This window comes from Myotis daubentonii, chromosome 17 (assembly GCF_963259705.1).
Source record: "Myotis daubentonii chromosome 17, mMyoDau2.1, whole genome shotgun sequence".
Lineage (NCBI taxonomy): Eukaryota > Metazoa > Chordata > Mammalia > Chiroptera > Vespertilionidae > Myotis > Myotis daubentonii.
In genome coordinates this window covers 53,857,125-53,878,757 of record NC_081856.1, presented here as the reverse complement: position 1 = coordinate 53,878,757, position 21,633 = coordinate 53,857,125, and the positions used below count along the sequence as shown (strand labels likewise).

The 21,633-nt window shown below is 67.6% G+C and overlaps 1 protein-coding gene across 1 annotated transcript; it reads left to right on the top strand.

Annotated features, from left to right (window-relative positions):
- Positions 1-1,730: 1,730 nt before the first annotated feature.
- On the top strand, positions 1,731-20,343 carry LOC132220141 (maestro heat-like repeat family member 5). The gene is made up of 25 exons (XM_059673069.1): positions 1,731-1,761; positions 3,304-3,458; positions 4,289-4,369; positions 5,245-5,346; positions 5,577-5,702; positions 6,146-6,520; positions 6,634-6,710; positions 8,717-8,909; positions 9,414-9,509; positions 10,006-10,110; positions 10,593-10,728; positions 10,926-11,020; positions 12,104-12,253; positions 12,919-13,073; positions 14,103-14,247; positions 14,559-14,743; positions 15,322-15,459; positions 15,658-15,769; positions 15,983-16,126; positions 16,660-16,836; positions 17,612-17,767; positions 18,288-18,410; positions 19,552-19,654; positions 19,730-19,804; positions 20,172-20,343. Exons 1-25 carry the CDS (start codon positions 1,731-1,733, stop codon positions 20,270-20,272), a joined length of 3,336 nt encoding a protein of 1,111 aa, XP_059529052.1. The 3' UTR covers positions 20,273-20,343.
- Positions 20,344-21,633: the final 1,290 nt, after the last annotated feature.

Sequence of the window (21,633 nt, the reverse complement as noted above, 5' to 3'; positions counted from 1 at the left end):
AGGATGCTCCCAGAGGCGGGGTTCTGGGCCGCAGTGCGCACTCCTGGGGGTCCGGCCGGCTCCCCACTTGGGGGCTGTTATGTGTAGAGCCTTTGCAGTGGCCTCCACACGGATGACTCACCTCGCACAGGGCCTGTCTGCGTAGACAGGGGTCCTCTCTGACTCGACTTGGGGCACCTGAGTCGCTCTCCAGGCACCTGACCCTGATTTTAGCGGCCTCTCTTCCCTGCTGGAGTTTACAGCCCAGGGAACAGAGCGCAGGCAACCCCCATATTGGGGTGTTAAAGGGAACTGTAGACAGGGGTGGATGGAAGGGCAGAGTGGCATTAGGGGTGAGGGCATGCAGGGGTGCAGGGGGCAATGGGGAAGGGATGTCCAGGCAACAGGGCAGCTTGTCGCAGGCGGTGGAGGTGGGGGTGGGGGTGGTGGTGGCAGTGGACAAGGCTGCAGCGTCCTCGAAGCTGAGGCCAGTGCTGGGGTCCAGCCCCAGCGGGTCCAGGGGTCCCCAAAGGTGTGGACGGAGTCGGCGAAGAAGGAGTGACACCGAGACAGCGTTCAGTTGATCAGCAGCCTAGCCAGGATCTCCAGCGAAGTTCTGCTGTTTATTGTCTTGTTACATCCGTATTTATACCAGTTGATTTTAATCCTGTCAATTTCTATTCCAAAGGTTAGGGCGTTTCTTATCTCCATTCCAGGGAGTAAAGATTATGTAGCTTAAGCGTGATTGTTTGTAGTTAAAGTGATTAACTACCCGCCTGGCACTTAGTTAAGGAGTTTTATCCCCTCCCTGGCTTCAGGGAAAAATCCCTACCTGGGGAAACAACCTTTCTCGGAGAGGTGACCTTGGTTAAAACACACAGCGCTAAGGGGAGCAAACATATTAAGAACAGTATGCGATATACGCCAGGTCCCTTGAAACATATGCTGTGCAGATGTTTCTTTCCTGCAGCGACTGTGTCAAGCAGCAAGGATGGACCGGCTTCCGGCAGGCCAGGAGGGTGGGCCATTCACAGGGTGGTGGTGGCAGGTGCGGGAGGTCAGGGCAGGTGGAGGCACTGAGCCTATTGGGGACAGCGTGGGGTGGGGAGCGGAACCTACGCTCTCCCCTCCCCACCTGCTTCCCCAGCTGGCCTCTGCCTTCTCTGGCAAAATGGTCCTCTGTGGGGTTTGAGTGCCCTGGGCCACCCCATTGTCACATCCTGGGGTTTTCTGTCCCCTTCTCTGACTTTGGGTTTCCTGGGGGTTTGCCTCACCTCCTCCAGGAAGCCCCCCAGGCTTGCTCCCACAGTCATTTCCCAACAACCTGGCCCCACTCCAGGCTCAGAATGGATGACAATGGCCTTTGCCTCTTCCATGAAAAGGGTTTGGGGGACCAAGTTACCAAAGGGGTTCAACCTCCAGAGGAAACTGCCTCCTCCTAACACATCCGCAGCCGCCACAGCTGAAACCGGGAGCCAGAGTGCAGGTCGTGAGGGTGCTGGGGCCGCTCAGGGAGGTGCCGCCGAGAGTCACACAGAGCAGGGCCGCTGGTGGGCAGGGCAGCGCAGCAGGGCCCAGGGCGGAGCTGAGGAGAGAGGATGAGGGTGGGCAGGGCTGGCACATGGGGGTGTGACCCCTGAAGGGACAGGATGCTGGAGGGGAGAGAAGGGGGCACAGGGGCAGGCCCAGTGGGCAGCTTTGGGGAGTCATTAGCATCTGGGGTAAGGAGTGGGAGGGGCCAAAGGGATGCCATGGCCCTGCTGCAGCTAATGGTCCACGGGGGTACTGTCCCCCAAGGGAGAAGCGGGGGCTCAGGGCCCTGAGGGGGCTCCCACAGCCGCCACCCGGCCCAGCCCGCCGCGGGGCCCATGGGAGATTGCTAGACACGCAGGTCTGGCCCGTTCATGGGACTGAGGCCCCACCATTCCCTCTGGCAGAAGCCGGGCAGGAGGGAGGGTCCCATCCCGGAGGGAGGGCTGAGGGAGAGGAGGGCCCGGTGACCATGGGAGCAGCCTGGGGGGCTTCCTGGAGGAGGTGAAGTAACCCCCCCCCAGGAGGGCCTGGTGTGGGCACAGCCCCTCGGTGCGCATGGCCCGTCCACTCCTTGGCCGGCCTCACGTGGCTGCCCGCCCCTCGGGGTGACCTCTGTCTGGGCCAAGGGGGTGTGGAGGGTGGGCAGCACCTGGGCCTCGGCTGTCAGCTGCAGTCAGGAGCCCCTCCTTCCCTAGGTGAACCAGGACCCCTCGGAGCTACGGGACCGCCTGGGGGGCCTGGTAAGGGTTGGGGTGAGTGACGTAGGTGGGGGCCTGGTGTGGTCCGGCCTGTGCCGTGCGATGGGAGTGATGCTGCCCTGATCCCTGTCGCAGGAGGCGCCGCCCTGCAGGGCCACAGTGATGGCTTCCACCATCCCTGCTAAAGGGCCAGCTGCCGGCCACACGCAGGAGGAGGTGGAGGAGGAGGAGGCAGAGGCGGAGGAGGAGAGGGAAGAGGATGATGATGAGGAGGAGCTGGATACTGGTGAGCAGGGTGGGCGGGGCCTCCTCACAGCCCCCTGGGCGGCCTGGCCTGCGCTGGTCCCTGGCTCTGAGCAGGTCCTCCTCCTCTGGGGCCTGGTTTCCTGCTGTGAGGGAGGCGGGTCTTCAGTCTGCCCCGGGCAGAGGTCACCCTCCCCTCTGTGAGGAAGAGGGAGAGAGAAACATCCACGATGAGAGGAATCCTTGATCGGCTGCCTCCTGCACGCCCCACACTGGGGATCCAGCCTGCAACCCGGGCACGTGCGCTGACCGGGAATTGAAGCGTGACCTCCTAGTTCGTAGGTCAGTGCTCAACCCCTGAGCCACAGCGGCCGGACCAGGCTGGGTTGGGAGCGTGTCTGGGACATTGGATGGTGCCCTCTGTCTGGGATTCCTGGCTGCTCTCACAACACTTTCCCTGCAAATGCCTCGTAGAGAAAGCAGTTTGGGCCCTGGCCGGTTTGGCTCCATGCATAGAGTGTCGGCCTGCAGACCGAAAAGGTCCTGGGTTCGATTCCACGGGTGGTTGCAGGCTCCTCCCCAGCCGGGGTCCTGGGAGGGGTGCGTGCAGGAGGCAACCAATCAATGTTTCTCTCTGTCTCTCCCTCTCCCTTCCACTCTCTCTGAAAATCACTGGAAAAATATCCTCAGGTGAGGATTTAAAACAGAGAGAAAGAAAGCAGTATGGGCTGCTGTGAATGAGGGGTGGAGCTGCCTGACCCCGGGAGCTGGGAGGCCTGGGGCTCCCGCTTGAGGGGGAGCCCAGCCCAGGCTGCAGGGGCCGGCCGCTCTCCGCCTCTCTGCCTTGCAGAACTCCCCAGCTCGGAGATCGGGGAGATCCTGGACGAGGCCCACAGCAGTCCGCCCTGGGAAGAGGTGCTGGTCAACAGGATCAAGGCCATGTCGGTGACGGAGAAGAGCCTGGTGCTGGAGGCCGTGTGCCAGTGCCTGCAGGAGCAGAACCAGGTGGGCCCGGCGCCCCCTCAACCCCCCCCCCAACACCTGCTGCTGCAGGCCTCACAGGGCACCCACCCCTGCAGTCCCAGAGGCCCTGACCTCCGTGTGTGTGTGTGTGTGTGTGTGTGTGTGTGTGTGTGTGTAGGGGCTGGTGGGGCACACAGACACCGTCATCTGTGCCCATCGGCCAGGTGTGGGCCTGGTGTCCCACGGAGCAAACACACCCTGCTCCACCCCGAGGCCTGGGGGGCCTAGATGAAAGCCCAGGAAGCCTGTACCCCCTCTTTCCCCCCGGGGCCTCCTGGGATTGCTCGCCAACCAGTGTGGAGACCATGCCCTCCACACTCACCCCCTGTGTGCTGTTCCTGTCCTCTGTCCAGTGTGAAAATGGCTGAGGGGGTGCGGGGCTGTCCTGGCCCCTCTCCTCCACATCCCTGTGTCAGATTCTCTGTGGTCTGGGGCTGATGGACAGGACAGAGGGGAGAAATCACAGCAGAGCAGTCGTGTGCATAGTCACCCAGGGAGACCGGCTCCAAGCGCACGCAGAGCTGGGCTTAGGGGCCAGCCCAGGCGCGGGGAGGGAGGGCTGAGCAGAAGGTGGGGACAGCCTGTGCAAAGGCCCTGAGGTCAACCAGACAGCAGCATGAAGATGTGGGCGGGGCCAGGCGAAGGGACTCAGCCCCTGTCCTGCGGGTCCCGGGTCCGGGGCGTCCCCAGGGTGGAGCAGAAGTGAGGCGGCCAGAATCCCACCTAGAGAGAGGCCTGCAGGGCCCTGTCCGCCCGCGCCTGGCCCTGGCCCTGACCCCGACCCCGGCTGAGCCCGTGCTCCGCCGCCGCAGCGCGTCCTGCAGGAGGAGGCCTCGGCCATCCAGGAGTTCCTGGCGTCCTTGAAACTGGACCTCAAGCAGCCTCTGGAGAAGGTCAGTGCTTGGAGGGGCTGCCCGGCCGCAGGGCCTGCAGAGGCTGCGCTGGCCTTACCGGAAGCTCCGTGTGCACGGAAAGTGCCAGAAAGACACGACGAGGGGTGCCGTGGCCACGGGGAGGCTCTGCTCCTGCCATGGCCGCAGGACACGCACCTCCGATGGGGGGCCAGGCCCAGGGGGGACGGTGGCCTCGGGGACCCAAGGCCTCCTGGTCACGAGCTCAGCCCGGTCCCCGGGCCGGCGGGCCCCAGGGATGCGGCCGTGGCCAGTGGCCGGGACGGCGGTGCCCGGCCCCACGCCTCACCCTCTGGTGCGGGGCCCTGCGAGGTGTGACGTCAGCAGTGCAGCTCGGGAAATGGGCTCCATCCGAGCATGTGACGCAGCGTGGAAGCTGCAGGTTTTCAGGAAGAGAAAATAAAGGGGAATTTTTCTAGGCGATTCCGAGGTGGCCTCCTGCGCCCGGGAAGTGGGGCTGGGCGCAGCGGTCCTGCCTCCACCCGGGGCCTGAGGGGAGCGAAGGGAAGTCTGATGTGGCTGGAGGGCTCTGTGCGGCCTGGCCACAGGCGGGGCGGGGCGTCAGTGGGCGGGGCAGGGCGTCAGTGGGCGGGGCGCAGGCGTCAGTGGGCGGGGCATGGCGTCAGTGGGCGGGGCGTGGTGGCAGGGGCGGGGCACAGGCAGCGCGGGGGCGGGGCCTGGGTGCTGGGGTGGGGGCCCTGGGAGCAGTGGGGCCAGCCCTGGCGGGGTTGGGGGCGTTGGGGGGGGTTGGGGGGGTGTGGGGGTGTGGGGGGGTTAGGGGGGTGGGGAGGGGCCTGGGGGCGCACGGAGGCCAGGCCCAGCAGCTGCTCCTCTCCCGGCAGAGCTTCTTGTTCCAGTTCTACGGGCTGATGCTGAGGGAGAGCCCCAGCGAGGACGTGGTGAGGAAGCACCTGACCGGCCTCCTCGAGCTGTCCCACAAGACGGCCAGCCAGCGGGAGGTGCGTGGGCCGGCCCCTGGGGACCCCATCCCCCCCCACCCCACGTGGCCCCCTCTGCTCCTGGCCTCGGGCCCTCCGTCCCTTCACTCCTGGGCTGTGTCCAGGCTCCATCGGACCAGCCGGCCCTGGGTGCAGGCTCCTCTGGGCGGGGCTGGCTCCTCTAGGCCTGTGCAGGGCCCCCGGGAGGTGGGTGCCGCCGCCCGCCTGCTCACAGGGCCCTCGGCCCGCAGGGCATTGCGCTGGCCGTGGGCATCGCGGCCGCCACGCACATGGAGCTGGCGTGGGCCATTCTGGAGGACGTGGGCTGCACCAAGTTCCTCAAGTCCCCCCACAGGAACTCGGCCAGCCAGGAAAGGGTGAGCGGGGCGGGGCTGGTGGCCTGGGCGAGTCACTTGCCTGCTCTGAGCCTCACCTTGCTCATTGGGAGGGGTACCCCTTGCCCAGCCCCCTCCCTGAGGGGCTGAGTGTGGGACTCCTACCTTCTCTGTTCTTGCTGTGGCCATGGGGACGCAAGCCTCATCCCTGGGCCCCCAGCCTAGGGGCCAGGGCCTCCATCCGGGCTAGTGTCCTGTCCCATCCGGGCCGGGGCCCTGCCCATGGGGCCGTGGACGTGGCCTGCACACCTGGGACGTGTTGAGTGGCTCCGTGTGCCGGCTAGTGACTCCCGGGCACCTTGCTGGGGAGAGCGGCAGTGGCCGGTCCAGCTGGAGGGCGGGGGAGTGGCCCGGGTCTGGGACCACCACCCACCGGGGCCTGTGCACGGGCTGACGCCCTCCGCCTCGCCCCCTCCCGCCCGCAGCACGCGAACGCCCACTTGCACTGCAGGTGGCTGGGCAGCACCTCCCTGCTGTGCTACGGGCAGATGGCCATGCAGTCCCGGAAGCAGATCCTGCCCTGGGTGGACAACATCGCCTCCAGGATGGTCTATTACTACTCGTGCAGCTGCTACGTGAGCGCGGCGGCGGGCGGGTCTGTGCGGCGCCGGCACCCGGTCCTGGCGGCCGCCCCGCGGCAGCTCCTGACCGGCCGCTGGCCCACTGTGCACGGACAGGACCACACCCTGAAGAAGAGCTTCCTGTCGGCGGCCGTCATGCTCATGAAGGCGCTCAAGCGGGAAAGCAGCACCCAGGGCTACAAGTTCACGCAGACGGCGGAGCTGATCCACTGCCTGCTGGTGCGTCGGGGGGACCGGGGGGCGGTGGTGGGGGCCACGGGGGCCGCCGGGGTGGCGGTGGGGGCGGGGGCCGGGCTGGCGCCCCTCCATGCCCTCTCTCCCTGCCCTCCCAGTCCGCCCTGCAGAAGGAGCCTGACCACCTGGTCACCCCCTACCGGCAAAAGATCATACTGGTCATCGCCGGGCTCAGGTAAGGCCCCTTGGGGTCCAGGAAGTCAGGCCGGTCCCCGAGTGTGGACACAGGGTCAGTGTGTGAGGCGATGGAGTGTGGCGAGCCGGCAGGCACGGCCGTGGCATACTCAGCCCCCGTTGGGCATCTTATGTGCCGCGCCAGCTCAGCCAGGGTCAGTGACCCTGAGAGGGGGCGGTGAAGGATGGAGGAAAGACAGACAAGAGAATGAAGCTCGGTCTGGGTGGGACGCTGCCCCCTCGGATGGAGAGAGACAGCGCCAGGGCGCGGCCAAGATGGTTACAACGTCCTCGTGGGTTTCGATCCCACTCATCGACGTGCACCTGAACTCTCTCAAGCTCACATCACTCAGGCACGTGGGGCCATGTGTTCGGACCATGGGTTCAAGCTCACAACCATAGCTGTTGGCTATAATGGTGCGGGGAGGGCTCTGCCCTCCAAGCTGGGACTTGCACGTGGCCATGAGAGGACCGTGCCCTCTCATCAGTCCGAGGCTTGACCTGCCCACACGCTGTCGCCGCTCCCCACATGGAGGATGTGGGTGAGGGCCCAAGTGGGGGCTGTGCCAGGAGCTAAGCATTGTGGGCAAGCTGAGGCCGGGGCCCCCTTCCCCAGGACACGCTGCCCTGCTTCTTGTCCAAGAGACGTTGGTAACAGTGGCACAGGCTGGGCCCTGACCCTGGTCACACGCTGAGCCCTGACCCTGGTCACACGCTGAGCCCTGACCCTGGTCACACTGAGCCCTGACCCTGGTCACACTGAGCCCTGACCCTGGTCACACCCTGAGCCCTGACCCTGGTCACACCCTGAGCCCTGACCCTGGTCACACCTGAGCCCTGACCCTGCTCACACTCTGAGCCCTGATCCTGGTCACTCCTGAGCCATGACCCTGGTCACACGCTGAGCCCTGACCCTGGTCACACCTGAGCCCTGACCCTGCTCACACTCTGAGCCCTGATCCTGGTCACACCTGAGCCCTGACCCTGGTCACACCCTGAGCCCTGACCTTGATCACACTCTGAGCCCTGACCTTGATCACACTCTGAGCCCTGACCCTGCTCACACTCTGAGCCCTGACCCTGGCCGCACCTGAGCCCTGACCCTGCTCACACTCTGAGCCCTGACCCTGGTCACACCTGAGCCCTGACCCTGCTCACACTCTGACCCCTGATCCTGGTCACACCTGAGCCCTGACCCTGGTCACACCCTGAGCCCGGACCTTGATCACACTCTGAGCCCTGATCCTGCTCACACCTAAGCCCTGACCCTGGTCACACCCTGAGCCCTGACCCTGCTCACACCCTGAGCCCTGACCCTGGTCACACCTGAGCCCTGACCCTGGTCACACCCTGAGCCCTGACCCTGGTCACACCCTGAGCCCTGACCCTGGTCACACCCTGAGCCCTGACCCTGGTCACAGGCTGAGCCCTGACCCTGGTCACACGCTGAGCCCTGACCCTGGTCACACCCTGAGCCCTGACCCTGGTCACACGCTGAGCCCTGACCCTGATCACACCCTGAGCCCTGATCCTGGTCACACCTGGGCCCTGACCCTGGTCACACCCTGAGCCCTGACCCTGGTCACACCCTGAGCCCTGACCCTGGTCACAGGCTGAGCCCTAACCCTGGTCACACGCTGAGCCCTGACCCTGGTCACACGCTGAGCCCTGACCCTGGTCACACGCTGAGCCCTGACCCTGGTCACACCCTGAGCCCTGACCCTGTTCACACCTGGGCCCTGACCTTTTCCACAGCTTGGACACTGGGCTCAGTCACAGCCCTGACACTGACACCAGAACAATTCCTTGTTTTCTCACAAATAAATATCAATGAACCCGAGAGAAGTGAGTGAGTGAGCTTGATGGCCCCGCCCAGCACAGATGTGCTTCGGCACCCCCCATTCCACCCCTCAGGCCCACCCCCAGGCCAAGCCACACCAGAGTCGGAGGCCTCGGTGCCCCCAGTCCCGGCGCCCCCGGCACGCCCTGTGAGCCCCTCCTTGCCAGGACCCTCTTTGTGCCGCGTCTCTCCAGCAGCCTGCGGCCCAGCCTCACGCCCATGGTCAAGTCCACCATCCTGCAGACCTGCTTCCAGAAACTGTACCAGCTGCCACCCATGGAGGTGCTGAAGAGCTGCTGCCCTGCCCTGAAGTCAGACCCCATGGTGACTGCCCAGCCCGGGGCCAGCCCATCTCTGGGGGTGGGTTCTGGGCGCTGGGCCCCTGGGTCAGGCCCTTGACCAATGTGAGCGAGGGGAGCCAAGGACAGAGGCTTTCTCCTGCGGCCGGAGGGGCCGGGGACACCGAAGGGCTGGCCACATGTCTAAGAAGCCAGTCCTCCCGGCCGCGTGGCTCAGTAGCTGAGCGTCGACCTATGACCCAGGAGGTCACGGTTTGAATCCCCGTCGGGGCACATGCCCGGGTTGCAGGCCTGATCCCCTGTGTGGGGCGTGCAGGAGGCAGCTGATCCACGATTCTCTCATCATCGATGTTCCCCTTTCTCCCTTCCCCTCTGGAATCTATAAAAATGTATTTAAAAAAAAAAAAAGGGCTGTCCTCCCCCGCCAGCTGGGCCCTCTGTGGGCATCGTCATTAGCCAACCAGGCCCTGCAGGGAGCAGTGGCCAAGCCCTCACCCCAGACGGATCCCCGGAAACCTGGTGAGGGGTGAGTGCGAGGTGGGCACGGGGCGCTGTGTGCCGGCAGGTGCTGTACCAGAAGGCCATGCAAGCGCTCAACCTGCTGCTGCAGACCTTCGTCTCTGAGAACAAGAGCATGGACGAGGTCTGCTTCCTCCTGCAGGTGCGCGGGCGGTCCTCCAGGGTCCGCTTGGGGCGGCCCCAGTTGGCAGGCTTGCCCTGGACCCCGACCCAAGTGCCTGGGGCCTTGACTCCCTCCCCCCCTCCCCCCTACCCAGGGCTCTGCTGGGTGTTTCAAGAGCCAAGGGCCCTGGGAGGAGCCCCAGGAATGGTCTGCTGGCTCCCCACAGCCTGGAGAGGTGCTCTCCCACACCCACAGCCGGCACAGCCCCAAGGCCCCAGGGCAGACCCAGCGTCCCCGCACTGCTTGTCCACAGAGCCCGCAAGCCCGGGGCAGTCTCCATGTTCTGGAGGGGGTCACCCGGCCCAGCCTCTCCTGCCGGAGCCAGGCGGAAGGACGGGGCCGGAGGGGGGAAACGTCTGGCGGGTCAGGACCAGCGACAGCCCCTTCCGTCACCACTGCCCAGCCAGTGTGAGCTGGCAGCGAGGGGGGGGGGGGCATGGGCCTGATGGTCCCGGGGCCTCCTCCCTCCGCCCAGCACACAGAGCCCTGGCTGATGTCCGACAGGAGCCACGAGCGCAGGCGGGCGGTGCACACCATCTTCCTGCTGCTGAAGTGCCTGGTGAACTACGTGAAACTCACCGTGAGTGGGGGTGGGGGCGGGGGGGCGGCCAGGCTGGGGCGAGGAAAGGGGCGCAGGGAGCCCCATATGCTGCTCCACCTCTGCATGGGGCCCACCTCCCAGCTGCATTCACTGAGCATCCAGGCCAGGGGTGGGGCACGTCCTGCCCGCGGCGGCCGCGTAAGGGCTGAGGGTTTGACTCAATTCCTGGTCAAGGGCACTTCCCTCAGCTGCAGGCTCCACCCAGGCCCGGGTGGCAGCGCATGCAGGAGGCCACCCATCCATGCGTCTCTCTCACATCAATGCTTCTTTCTCTCTCCCCCTCCTTTCCACTCTCTCTAAAAAAATCAATGGAAAAGTACCCTCGGGTGAGGATTAACACAAAAGAGAGAGAGAGAGAGAGAGAGAGAGAGAGAGAGAGAGAGGTTGGGAGGGACCGTGGAAATGATACCAAGCAGCCAGGCATGGCTCCGCTCCCTGTCCCCCCGCACCCCTCCCCCCAGGAGGAGGCCAAGCCCTCGATGCTGGGCCACCAGCTAGGCCTGCTGATGCTGCTGTGGAGGGACAGCGAGGAGTTCACCAAGAGCCACGCCCGCCTGTGCGTCTGCCTCCTCCTCCAGCTGCTGGTCCAGCAGAAGGGTGAGCTGGGGGCCAGGGGATGGGTGGGGGTGGGGGCGGAGGGCCCTGCAGAGGCCGGTGCCCCCACGCTTTCCGGGGGGCTGGCCGGGCTCCTGGGCTCCCGGGGCCTCGCTCGCTGGCGGGCGGGCGGGAGGAGGGCGTTAGTTACCTCCCGCCCGCGCTCCGCCGGCCTCCTGACCCCGGGTGTCCCGCCACAGAGAGCCTGACGGAGTTCATGTATTTAAATAAAATGAAGAATTTTGAAGAAAGGGGCCACAGAGAGTCGGATGCGAAGTTCCACTATCTGGTGCAGGTGTGGCTGTGAGAGCCGAGGCGGGGAGGGGCCGGCACCGGTGGGGGGCTCCCCAAAGCCCCGGACCTGTCCCACCCCGTCCTGCCCCTTTCACAGCTGGGCCCACGGAGGCCTCGCACCACCTGTGCCAGGGAGCAGGCAGGCAGAGCAGGACTCCCGCCCCGCGCAGCCCCGCCTGCCCTGCCACCTGCAGCTGGGGGGGGGGGGGTGCCGGGCCCCCTGGGGACGCAGGTCCTCTGCTCGGCACCCTCCCTCCGGCCTCTCCTTGGTGGCTCCTCGGTCGGTCCCAGGCGAGCGGCATGGCCGGCCTCCCCTCCCCGGTCCTCTGTCCTCTGGTCCGCCGGCCCCTCTCAGGCGCCGCCCGCCCCTCACGTCGGCCTGGGAGGGTTTGGGTTTGAGTCCGAGCTCTGTGCCTGACTGGCTGAGTGGCCTTGGATGGGTCAGTCAACCTATCCATGCCTCAGTTTCCCCACTTTCCGAGGGAGGGACCCTGGGACCAGCACCCAGGCCACTCTCCGGACAGGCTGTGATCAGACAGCGACCCCTCCAAGTGGGCGGATGTCCCCCGGGATCCTTCCCAGGGGTTCCCGGGTTAAAGCCCGCTGCCATGAGCACCCCGGGAACAGAGCCTGGGATGGACCAGGGCAGCTGAGTGAGGACAGGATGAGTTCCCAGGGGGAAGGGGAGGGAGGAGCTGCCTGGCCCTGGGCAGTGCTGGCATGAACAGTGCCCCCCAGCCCCCCAGCAGTTGGTCCCACCTCGAGGCCAGGGCTTGGCTTTTGTACCTCGTCAGTCACTGGCTGTGGGCTGCAGGCTGGGGGTGGGCAGGGGCTGGGCCTGGGCTAAGCTGCTCGCTCCCATCATGCCCAGGGGCGACCGTAGCCGTAGCTGGGCCTGTGAAGGCAAGCTGGGCGGCGCCCACAGCCGCAGGGGCGGGGTCCCTGCCAGGCCAGGCACCTGGCATCCGCCCGCCTCTGGGTGAGGGCAGAGCTCCCGCCCTGGCTCCCGGCCACGTGCAGGAGAGCCGGGGGCTGCTGACGGGGCAGGTGCCCTCGGCCGCTCAGCCCCAGGCCCTCTGCACAGGCCATAGACGACCACCTGACGGTGGCCCAGCACACGCAGCTCATCCTCACGCTGCTGCGCGCACTCTCCAACCACAAGCACATGGACGGCGACCTGGCCTCCCACCTGCTCCTCATGGTCTTCGAGGACCACAGCATCAAGCCTGAGCAGGTGGGGCTGCGCCGGGGCCTCCCTGTGGGCACGGGGCCGGTGGCGGGAGGCATGGGCTTCGGGGAGCAGGATGGCACATGTCCCGGGCTGCCCTGGTGTGTGTGGGTTCCCCCACCTCTTCCCGGAGACCCCGGACCTTCAGCAGCTGACGCCCCTGCAGCAGGGCCGTTTCCCCTCCCGTCGGGCTGGACCCCAGGGTCGCCCCCATCCCCTTGGTCTCAGCCTTGTTCAGCAGGAGAGAGAGACCCCGGCCGCACATGGGTTTTTTTTTCTAAATATATTTTTATTGGTTTCAGAGAGGAAGGGAGAGGGAGAGGGAGATAGAAACATCCATGATGAGAGAGAATCACTGACCGGCTGCCTCCTGCACGCCCCACACTGGGGACTGCAACCTGGGCCTGTGCCCCTGACCCGGAATCAAACTGTGACCTCCTGAGTCATAGGTCGACGCTCAACCACAGAGCCGGCCGGCCCCCCGGGGATTTTGCTGTCCGCAGCCTGGCCTGGCCGCCTGGCCCAGGCCACTCCGGGCAGCTCCATTCTCAGCAGCTGTGCTGTCCGCATGGGCCGCACTGCGGGGCGGGGGGGGGGGGGCACATGGAGGAGGTGGCCGGCCCGCTGGGGGCGCTGCTCTGAGGCCGCTCCCGCCTTGGCCGCCCACGCAGGTGGCCGAGATCCTGCAGGGGCTGTTCCAGGAGCTGCCCGCCATCTCCTTCAAGAGTGCCCAGGAGAAGGTCCTGAAGGCGGTGAGGGTGCTGGGCACCCAGCACACCCAGGGGACCGTGGAGGTGCTGCTGACCCTGTGCCAGCCCTCGGAGAGGTAGGCCCCGCAGGCACACCCAGGGGACCCCTGGCCGCTGTCCACACACCACGGAAGCCCCCAGTGGCAGCCCAACTGCACCGCCTTCCCAGGCTCCACCCCCAGGTCCCAGAAGGCAGCCGGGCCCAGGGCGCTGGGGTGGCTCTGGCAGCCAGGAGTGTCCCTCAGACCCAGGGGGCCCCAGGCACCAGCCTGCAGAGGGGCCAGGGGTCAGTGGGGTGACGTGAAGAACCTAAGGGGCCCACACACAGCTCCAGCCCGCTGCCCAGGCCCCGGGCACACGGTCCCAGCCGCCCCTCTGCACGGGTGGACTGAGGGCCGGTGGCCGCACGGAGTGTGAGGAATGCTGGCCGGCCCTGCTGAGCCGGAGCACAGCCTACCCAGCCCTAACCCGACCGAGTGGGGTGTGCGCACTGGTAGGTTTTTGTTTTTTTTAAAAATATATTTTTATTGATTTCAGAGAGGAAAGGAAAGGGAGGGAGATAGAGAAACATCAATGATGAGAGAGAACCATGGACCGGCTGCCTCTTGCATACCCCACACTGGGGATGGCGCCCACAACCACCTGTCCGGGAACTGAACCCTGACCTCCTGGTTCACAGGTCGATGCTCAACCCCTGAGCCGCCTGTGGCCCGGGGGCACTGCTAAGTTTAAGAGGTGCGGGGCCCATGGTCCTCTTGTGGGCGTCTCGGGGAGCACCGCTGCCCTGGCCACGGGGTGTTCTCCGGTGGAGACCCGAGGGCTGAGCCGCTGGGGGAGCAGCCCACCTTCCGGGGCGGAGACAGTCTGGTGGGGTCGCAGGGCCGGGGGGCGGGCGCGAGGCCGTGCCAGGGCCAGCTGGCCTGCACTCAGAGCTTCGGGCAGGGGCCCCGCCCAGCCGGTCAGCGAATCCAGGGCCCGATGGAGGGGCTCCCCCTGCCAGAGGGGCCTGGCCACCTCCCTTTCACACCTGCTTCTCCGGGGCTGGGCCCCTTGGCCCCGCTGCCCAGTGTGGCGGCAGCTGGGGCCCTGGACTCCCCCCTCTGCAGGCAGGTGGCGCCCCTGTGGAAGGCCCTGGCCACCAACAGCCAGCTGGGCCGCAAGGTCATGACCCTGCTCTACATTAAGCTGAAGCTGCGGCCGCCCCAGCTGCTGATCAGGCTGTCAGAGCAGGCGGAGCTCATGTCCATGCTGGTGAGCGGCCCGCCCTGCCTGGCCCCGCCCCTCCCTGCCCGGTCCTGCCCGCCCACCCCTCCCCTCCCTGCCCGGCCTGCCCAGCCCGCACCTGCTGCTGCGACTGCCTCTGCGTCCCCGGGCCCCGGGGGAGGCCAGGGTCACGGCCATGGGTCTCACCACAGGTTGCCGAGGGCTCTTGATGCCGAGTCCAAGGGGAGCCAGAGCCCCTCTCCTGGCCCAGCCAGGTGTGGGGAGCGGGTCTGGAGCCAGGCCCCAGGAGGGCAGCAGCGGGGTGCCCTGCCAGGGCCCTGCTCTGTCGCCCCCTGCAGGCTCTGGGCACCATTTACGAGCTCCTCTACATCAGAGAGTACAGGGCCATCGTGCACTGGGCCTTCGCGGGGATCCTGCTGGGCCTGCTCACGCAGCTGCACTACCTGTACGAGCTGGGCGTGGTCGAGACCATCCTGGAGCCCCAGGAGGACATCCTGGATATGAAGCCCCTGGGCCCCTGCAGGTGAGGGTGACCGGCCTCGGCGCCCAGCCCCCTCAGGACTCCAGCCCCCCCCCCCACTCTGCTGCCCCTCCCCCCATGTCTCCAGAGCACCTGGTGGGCACCAGGCCCCGGCTCAGTGCTGGGGCCCCGGGGCGGAGGGAATGCTGGCTCCACCTGGGGGCTTGCCGTCCAGGGTGGGGAGCAGGGGGCGGAGCGTCCATAGCTGTCAGGGCTGAGGGTCCCAAGAGTGACAGCGTGTCCGGCCGGTGTGGCTCAGTGGTTGAGTGCTGACCTATGAACCAGGAAGTCACAGTTCAATTCCCGGTCAGGGCACATGCGGGGGGGTGGGGGGGTGTTGTGGGCTTGGTTTCCAGTGGGGGGCGTGCAGGAGGCAGCCAATCAATGATTCTCATCATTGATATTTCTATCTGCCTCTCCCTTTCCCTTCCTCTCTGAAATCAGTAAAAATAAAAATAAATAAAAAGTAAGTCCCAGCTTGCCAGGTGCAGACGGGAGAGGGCGGGTGGGGGGAGCTAGCGCCACCTCCTGCTCCAGGCGGAGCCCTGAGCCTCTCGCCCCGTGCCCCCCCCCCCCCCCAGCATGTGCGTGGAGGCGCTGAAGGGCCTCTTCTGGACCACCAACTACTGGGAGGTGTTTGCCTACCTCAAGCTGCTGAGGGGCTGGGAGCTCTTCGGGCGTGCGGAGACCTACACGGAGGGGGTGATCCTGCTGGCCCGGTAAGCACCGCGCCTGGGAGGGGCCTGGCCCCGGCTGCACCCCCGATGGGGCCCCCGCGGACACCCCACCCGGGACTCTGCACTTCAGACTCAGCCTCCGGGGCCATCTCCCCGGGGGGGCCAGGTCTGCGGGCGGAGGAGGGTCCCTGGCCCAGGGCAAAGCCCTCGGGGCCCAGCGGCGGCCTCTGCCTGTGACAGGGCCATGGCCCACTGTGACTGCGAGGTCCAGGCCGTCCTGGGGCAGGCGGTCATCTGCCTGAAGAGCTCGGAGGAGCGAGACAACATCGTCGCCATCCTCATCATCACAGAGGTCAGCCGCTCCTCGCCCTCCCCGGCGCCGGGCCCTCAGGCAGGGCCTGGAGCTGGGCTTCCCTCCCCCGTCCATCCCCCTCCCCCGTCCATCCCCCTCCCCCGTCCATCCCCCTCCCCCGTCCATCCCCCTCCCCCGTCCATCCCCCCTCCCCCGTCCCATGCTGTGCTGCGGCCGCAAGTCACTGGTGGCCTGACGGACCCACCGGCTCAGTTTCTCACCAGCCAAGAGCTCACCCTTTACATGTCCCGGAAAATCATGAACAAGTTCCTGACCCTGGGCCTGCACAACCCCAACCAGCTGGTGCGGGCCCTGAGCCTGACGGGGCTCAGCAGCGTCCTCATGCAGCCCAAGAAGGTGAGGGGCCCTCGCTCGACCCGGGGCGGGGGGGGGGGGGGGTTGGGGGGGCGCTGGGCAGGAGGGGGCACCTGGAAAAGAGCCTCCATGACAGGTGGGGCTGGAAGGGGGCGGACAGGGAAGCCGGGCGGGCAGGAGAGAGCTGCAGTGTTTAGGGGACCCTGCTGCATTGCACGGGGCTGGGGGCCCGGGGGTTTCTGAGCCGGAGGGAGCGCAGAGGTCAGCGACTTGGGCTCCTTCCCAGGTAGGAAGCCCTCACCTGACAGCACAGCTGCCCTGGTTCAGGCCCCACCCGCACCCGCAAGACTCAGCCCCCGCCGGATGGGGCGGCCTCCTGGTCCCGCCCATGGCCTCCCAGGACATGTCGGTGCCCCATGATGCGGGCCGAGAGCTGGGGCTGAGGCCCCGGTGGATCATGGCGGCGAGGCGGCGGTGGGCAGCCTCAGCCAGAGGAGGAGGTGCACCAGGCGGAGGGGAGCACCGGAAGGCATTGGGAGGAGGAGGGGGGCCACCGGCGGCTGCGTCTCCCGCAGGTGCGGCTGCTCCGGACCCGGATGTTGGGGCTGGTGGAGAGTTTCCAGAAGCCCGAGACCAAGGACCTCCTGGGCCTCATGGAGATCGTGGGCGACACGCTGCACCGCATGGGCCCACAGGGCATCGGCGCCTGCAGCCTCAAGCTTGCGCGGCACCTGCGGCGGCTGTTTGAGAACGTGAGCCCACGCACGCACGCACGCGCCTGCGCAGCAGCTCGCCCAGCCCACCAATCAGAGCAGCCAGAGCTGCCGCCCAGCCCCCACCCACCCCTACCCGGGGATTGTGGGTAAAGTCACCGGTGGAAAAGGCGCCGATGGGAACCTGGTCCCCGGGAAGGAAGGTTCCACGAGGGCTCTGGGCCGGTCCCTGCCATTCATTCCCAAGCCCTGTCCCCTCGTCGGGCCGGGTGGTGGCCGGGTCAGCGAGAAGGCAGGCCAGCTGCTTGTCTTTAAAGATCCTCGGGCGGCCGTGTGGAAAGTGGGGAGGCAGCGGGTGGTGGCAAGGCAGGGGCTGGGTGCGTGATGTCGGGGGGTTCCGAGGGCGTCAGGGTGCAGAGGCTAAAACCAAGGCAGGCTTTGGGGCGGACCTCGGGGATGGCTGGCTGGTCGTGGAGACGGGGAGCGGGAGGGGCCGGAGCAGCAGGACAGCCACATGCAGTCCTCGCCGACCCGGGGACAGAGGACTCCTGTTGACCCCTCTACACAAAAGAGGAAACTGAGTCACACGGGGGTGGGGGGTGGGGGGCTTGCCCAGGCTCACAGAGCTAGAAAGTGACACACGTGGCACAAGGGTCTGCGCTGTAACCCCATCGTGGCCTGCCCGGGTCCGGGAGGAGGGAGGAGGGAGGAGGGAGGAGGGAGGAGATGACCAGGGCGACGTGAGGTCACTGGGGCAGAAAGGGAGGGGAGAGATGGGGCGGCCGCTGCGAGGCCTCTCCGTCCGCCTGGGCAGGAGCAGGAGGAGGTGCGCGGAGGGGCCATCCTGCTCTTCGGGGAAGTCATCTACAGCGGCGGCAGGAAGTACCAGCAGGCGCTCCAGGGCCACGCCTTCCAGTCCCTGGTGCCGCTGCTCTTCCACCTGGCGGACGCCTGCCCCCAGGTGGTCATGGTGAGCGGCCAGCGGGGCCTCCGGCTGGGCAGCCTCCTCCAGACGGTCCCCGGGTGGCCTGGGCCGGGCGGGGGGACAGCTCAGGAGGACGTGGCCTCGGGGGGTGCAGAGCAGGGCGAGGCCACCGACCCGGAGAGGCCGCGGGGCCTGGCCTCCAGGCAGCAGCAGGGGGAGAGCTGGCAGGACCCACCCAGGTGGCGACTTCCTCTCTCCTCCCCCGTCCCCACCCAGGACCCATGAACCTCCCCCTGCACGTAGTCAGCCTCAGAGCCTGGCGCTGGGGGCTGAGTCACACCTCGCCCCCTTGCAGGGCCCCCACCCGCCGGGGAAAGGCGCCTGTTAACTCCCGCAGAGGGAGGTCTGGGTGGCCCTGTGGCCACCGGCCCCCTCACAGACCCCCAGGCCCCCTGGGTCACCCCTCTGTGAGGCGCCTCTGACCTGGGGCCTCCCCAGGGGAGCCTGGGGGGGGGGGCGGCGATGGGGAGGTGACCGGGAGGTGACCGTCTTGTGGCGCCCGCAGAAGACCAAGTCCACCTTCCTGCGCTGCGCCATCCTGCTCAAGTGGGAGTTCCGGAAGCAGCTGTTCAGCAAGCTGGCGTGGGGCCGCGGCCTGAGCGCCGAGAGCGACATCTTCATGTGCATGGTGAGCGGCCGCGCCCGGCGGGGCAGGGGGCAGTCGGGGTCCCCGGGCCGCTGCTCCCCCCCAGCGCCTGGAAGGGGCGCCAGGTGCCCCCCTGCCTCCCTGGGCCTGAGGGCCGGCGTCTTCCCGCGGGCTCAGGGTCTGGTCTGTCCTGCCCCGGCCGCCCTGGCGCCCCCGCTTGGCCAGCGCAGCTCAGGCCGTGGTGGGAACGTGCTGCGGAGACGCGCCTGCTCTGCCGCTCTGTTGGGTTCGAGGCTCGTTAATCCTAATGCGTGGAACAGCCCCTGGTGCACAGCGTGGCTGACGTTACCCCGCCCTCGCGGAGCAGCTCCTGGACCTAAAGGAGGCTCCCTGGGCGCCTGCTCACGGCCACTCCCGGCTCACGGACGCCTCTGCACCCCCATCAGCCACCCCAAGGGGCTGCGCTGTCACGGGCACGTGGTGTCTGGCGTGGAGAGGTGCGGGGCGCCCCTCCGCTCTCGCTCCCGTCCTGTGGCTCTTCCCTCCGCACCTCGATTCTTGCAAGTGCAGGTGGCAGACAAGCCGGTGGCAACAGGCCTGGGCCGTGGGACAAACTGGCTTTTAAGCCCGAAAAGGCCGAGGCCGAGGCCGCAGGAAGGCCTGTCCGGCTGCCCTCCGTCCCGGCCCCTCCGAGCGTGGCTTTATCCGGCCGCCGCCTGTCCCGGCCGCTTCTCCCCTTAGAAACGGCAGCCGCAGGCCCACCCCCTCCGCGCGCACCCAGGAGCCGGAGCCAGGCCGCCACGGGCCCCACCCCGCCGGGCCCTGCGCGCTGCCCATCCCAGTGGCCTCCCCGCTCCCGCGGCCTTGGCCCTGCTGCTGCGGCTGCGGGGATGGGAACCGGGCGGGGAGAGAGGCACCTTCCTGGAGGACATTTGGGACAGTGGGGGGTGGGGAGGGGTGACCACAAGGGAGGTCCTGGGTCCCTTGGCCCAGGCTCCCACCCCAGATGGGGCAGAAAAGGGACTGGGCTTGCTGGGCCCTCCCCCTCGCCTCCCCCTCCCCCCCGTCCCCCATCCCCCTGCCGGTCCAGCTTCCCCCCGGCTTCCCCTTGGCACTGCTGGGCTGTGCGCCCCCCCCCCCCCCCAGGGGCCCAGGCCGCCGCCCACTGCGCCTCCCTCCCCAGATGGAGAGCAACTTCAGCAGCTGCCACCAGTTCCTGCTGCAGGCCTCCCCCTACCTGCACAGCCCCCACCGGAACCTGAAGCTCACGGCCATGAAGTTCATCGGTAGGTGCGCCCGGCGGCGCCCCCAACCCCGCCAAGGGCGGCCGAGGCCCGGCTCCCACCGCGCTCCCTCCGCAGGCGGCATCCTGGAGGACTACTTCACCAACCTCTGCTTCTACCTGAAGAAGGGCGAGATGAAACTCTTCCAGACCCGTGAGCGGGCGGGAGTCCCTCCCCGCCCCCGCCCCCGCCCCCCCCAACCCGCCTCCCCCGCACCCACCTCCCCGCACCCGCCCCCCGCCCCCCCAACCCGCCTCCCGCCCCCGCCCCACCCCCCACCGGCCTCCCCGCACCCGCCTCCCCCGCACCCACCTCCCTGCACCTGCCTCCCGCTCCCGCCCCACCCCCCACCGGCATCCCCGCACCCGCCTCCCCCGCACCCACCTCCCCGCACCCGCCCCCCGCCCCCCCAACCCGCCTCCCGCCCCCGCCCCACCCCCCACCGGCCTCCCCGCACCCGCCTCCCCGCCTGGCCCCTCCCTGGGCGGCAGGCCCCGCACCCAGACCCCATCTCCCGCAGAGTTCGAGGTGCTCAAGCAGGAGCAGGACTCCGCCAGCCGCAGGTTCTACCGGCACTTCCTGCAGGAGGTGGTGGAGCTGTCCCGGTACGTGAGCCAGTGAGGGCTCCGCGCGGGGCTGCGTGTCTGTGAAATCCTCTATTAAACTGGACGAGCCCCGCTCCTGGCTCTGCCTGACCCTGACCCTGACCCTAACCCTGTCCCTATCCCTGACCCTCACCCTCACCCTGTCCCTGACCCTCACCCTGACCCTGTCCTTGTCCCTGACCCTCACCCTCACCGGGACCCTGTCCCTGACCCTGACCCTGTCCCTGACCCTGTCCCTGACCCTCACCCTGTCCCTGACCCTCACCCTGACCCTGTCCCTATCCCTATCCCTGACCCTGACCCTGACCCTGACCGTGACCCTGACCCTGTCCCTCACCCTCACCCTTACCCTCACCCTCATCCTGTCCCTGACCCTGACCCTGTCCCTTACCCTCACCCTGTCCCTCACCCTGACCCTGACCCTGTCCCTGTCCTTCACCCTCACCCTCACCTTCACCCTGACCCTATCCCTGACCCTCACCCTCATCCTGACCCTGTCCCTATCCCTGACCCTCACCCTCACCCTCACCCTGACCCTGACCCTCACCCTCACCCTGACTCTGTCCCTGACCCTGACCCTGTCCCTATCCCTGACCCTGTCCCTATCCCTGACCCTGACCCAGACCCAGGTGAGGACCTGCAGGGGCCGCCTCCCATCAGCGTGAGCTCAGAACTCACCTGTGGTGGCCCTGAGCCTGGTCCTTGGTGCCCCTCCCCACTGGGGCCTGCCTGGTCCCACCACCCAGCCTCCCTCCTGCACCCTGTTTCTGCCCTCCACCCCGCCCCAGCCCGCCCTCCCACCTCCCCATGCCCAGCTGGGCTGTGCCCCGCGCCTCCGCGGTGGCCTCCCCCTGCCCCCGTGCTGTCATGGGATGGCCTTGGCGACCACGCGGACATCCCGGCAGGTGGCGGGCACCTGTGGATGTGAGTCAAACGGAGGCGCCAAGGCCAGGCCAGGAGGCCCGGCGGGTTCTCACCAGGACCAGGGGCGCCCCTGGGGAGAAGGGCAGGTGGACCCCACAGCTGTCCAGGCGTCTGTGCTGGGCTGCCCTCCAGCCGGGAGGGGAGGGACCTGGTGGAGAGGGCAGCTGGGGCCCGGCTGGTGGGCCGAGGGGCCATCTGAGTGAAGGCAACGTGCCTGATGCCCCGGGCCCACGAGGACAGATGGGGGTTCAGTTGGGAGTCGGGGGGCAGGCTGGGAAGGGAGAATGCCGTCTGGGGGCTGCGGGTGCACAGGGCCAGTGGGGTGCCCAGTGAGGGAGGGGCCTTTCCCTGCGGCGGTGGAGGAGGGCCAGTGGGGGGGCTGCGGTGAGCCCGAAGGAGGGGCAGTCAGAGGGAAAGGTGCGCAGCCCAGTGGGGTGCTCCCCGAGGGGGGGT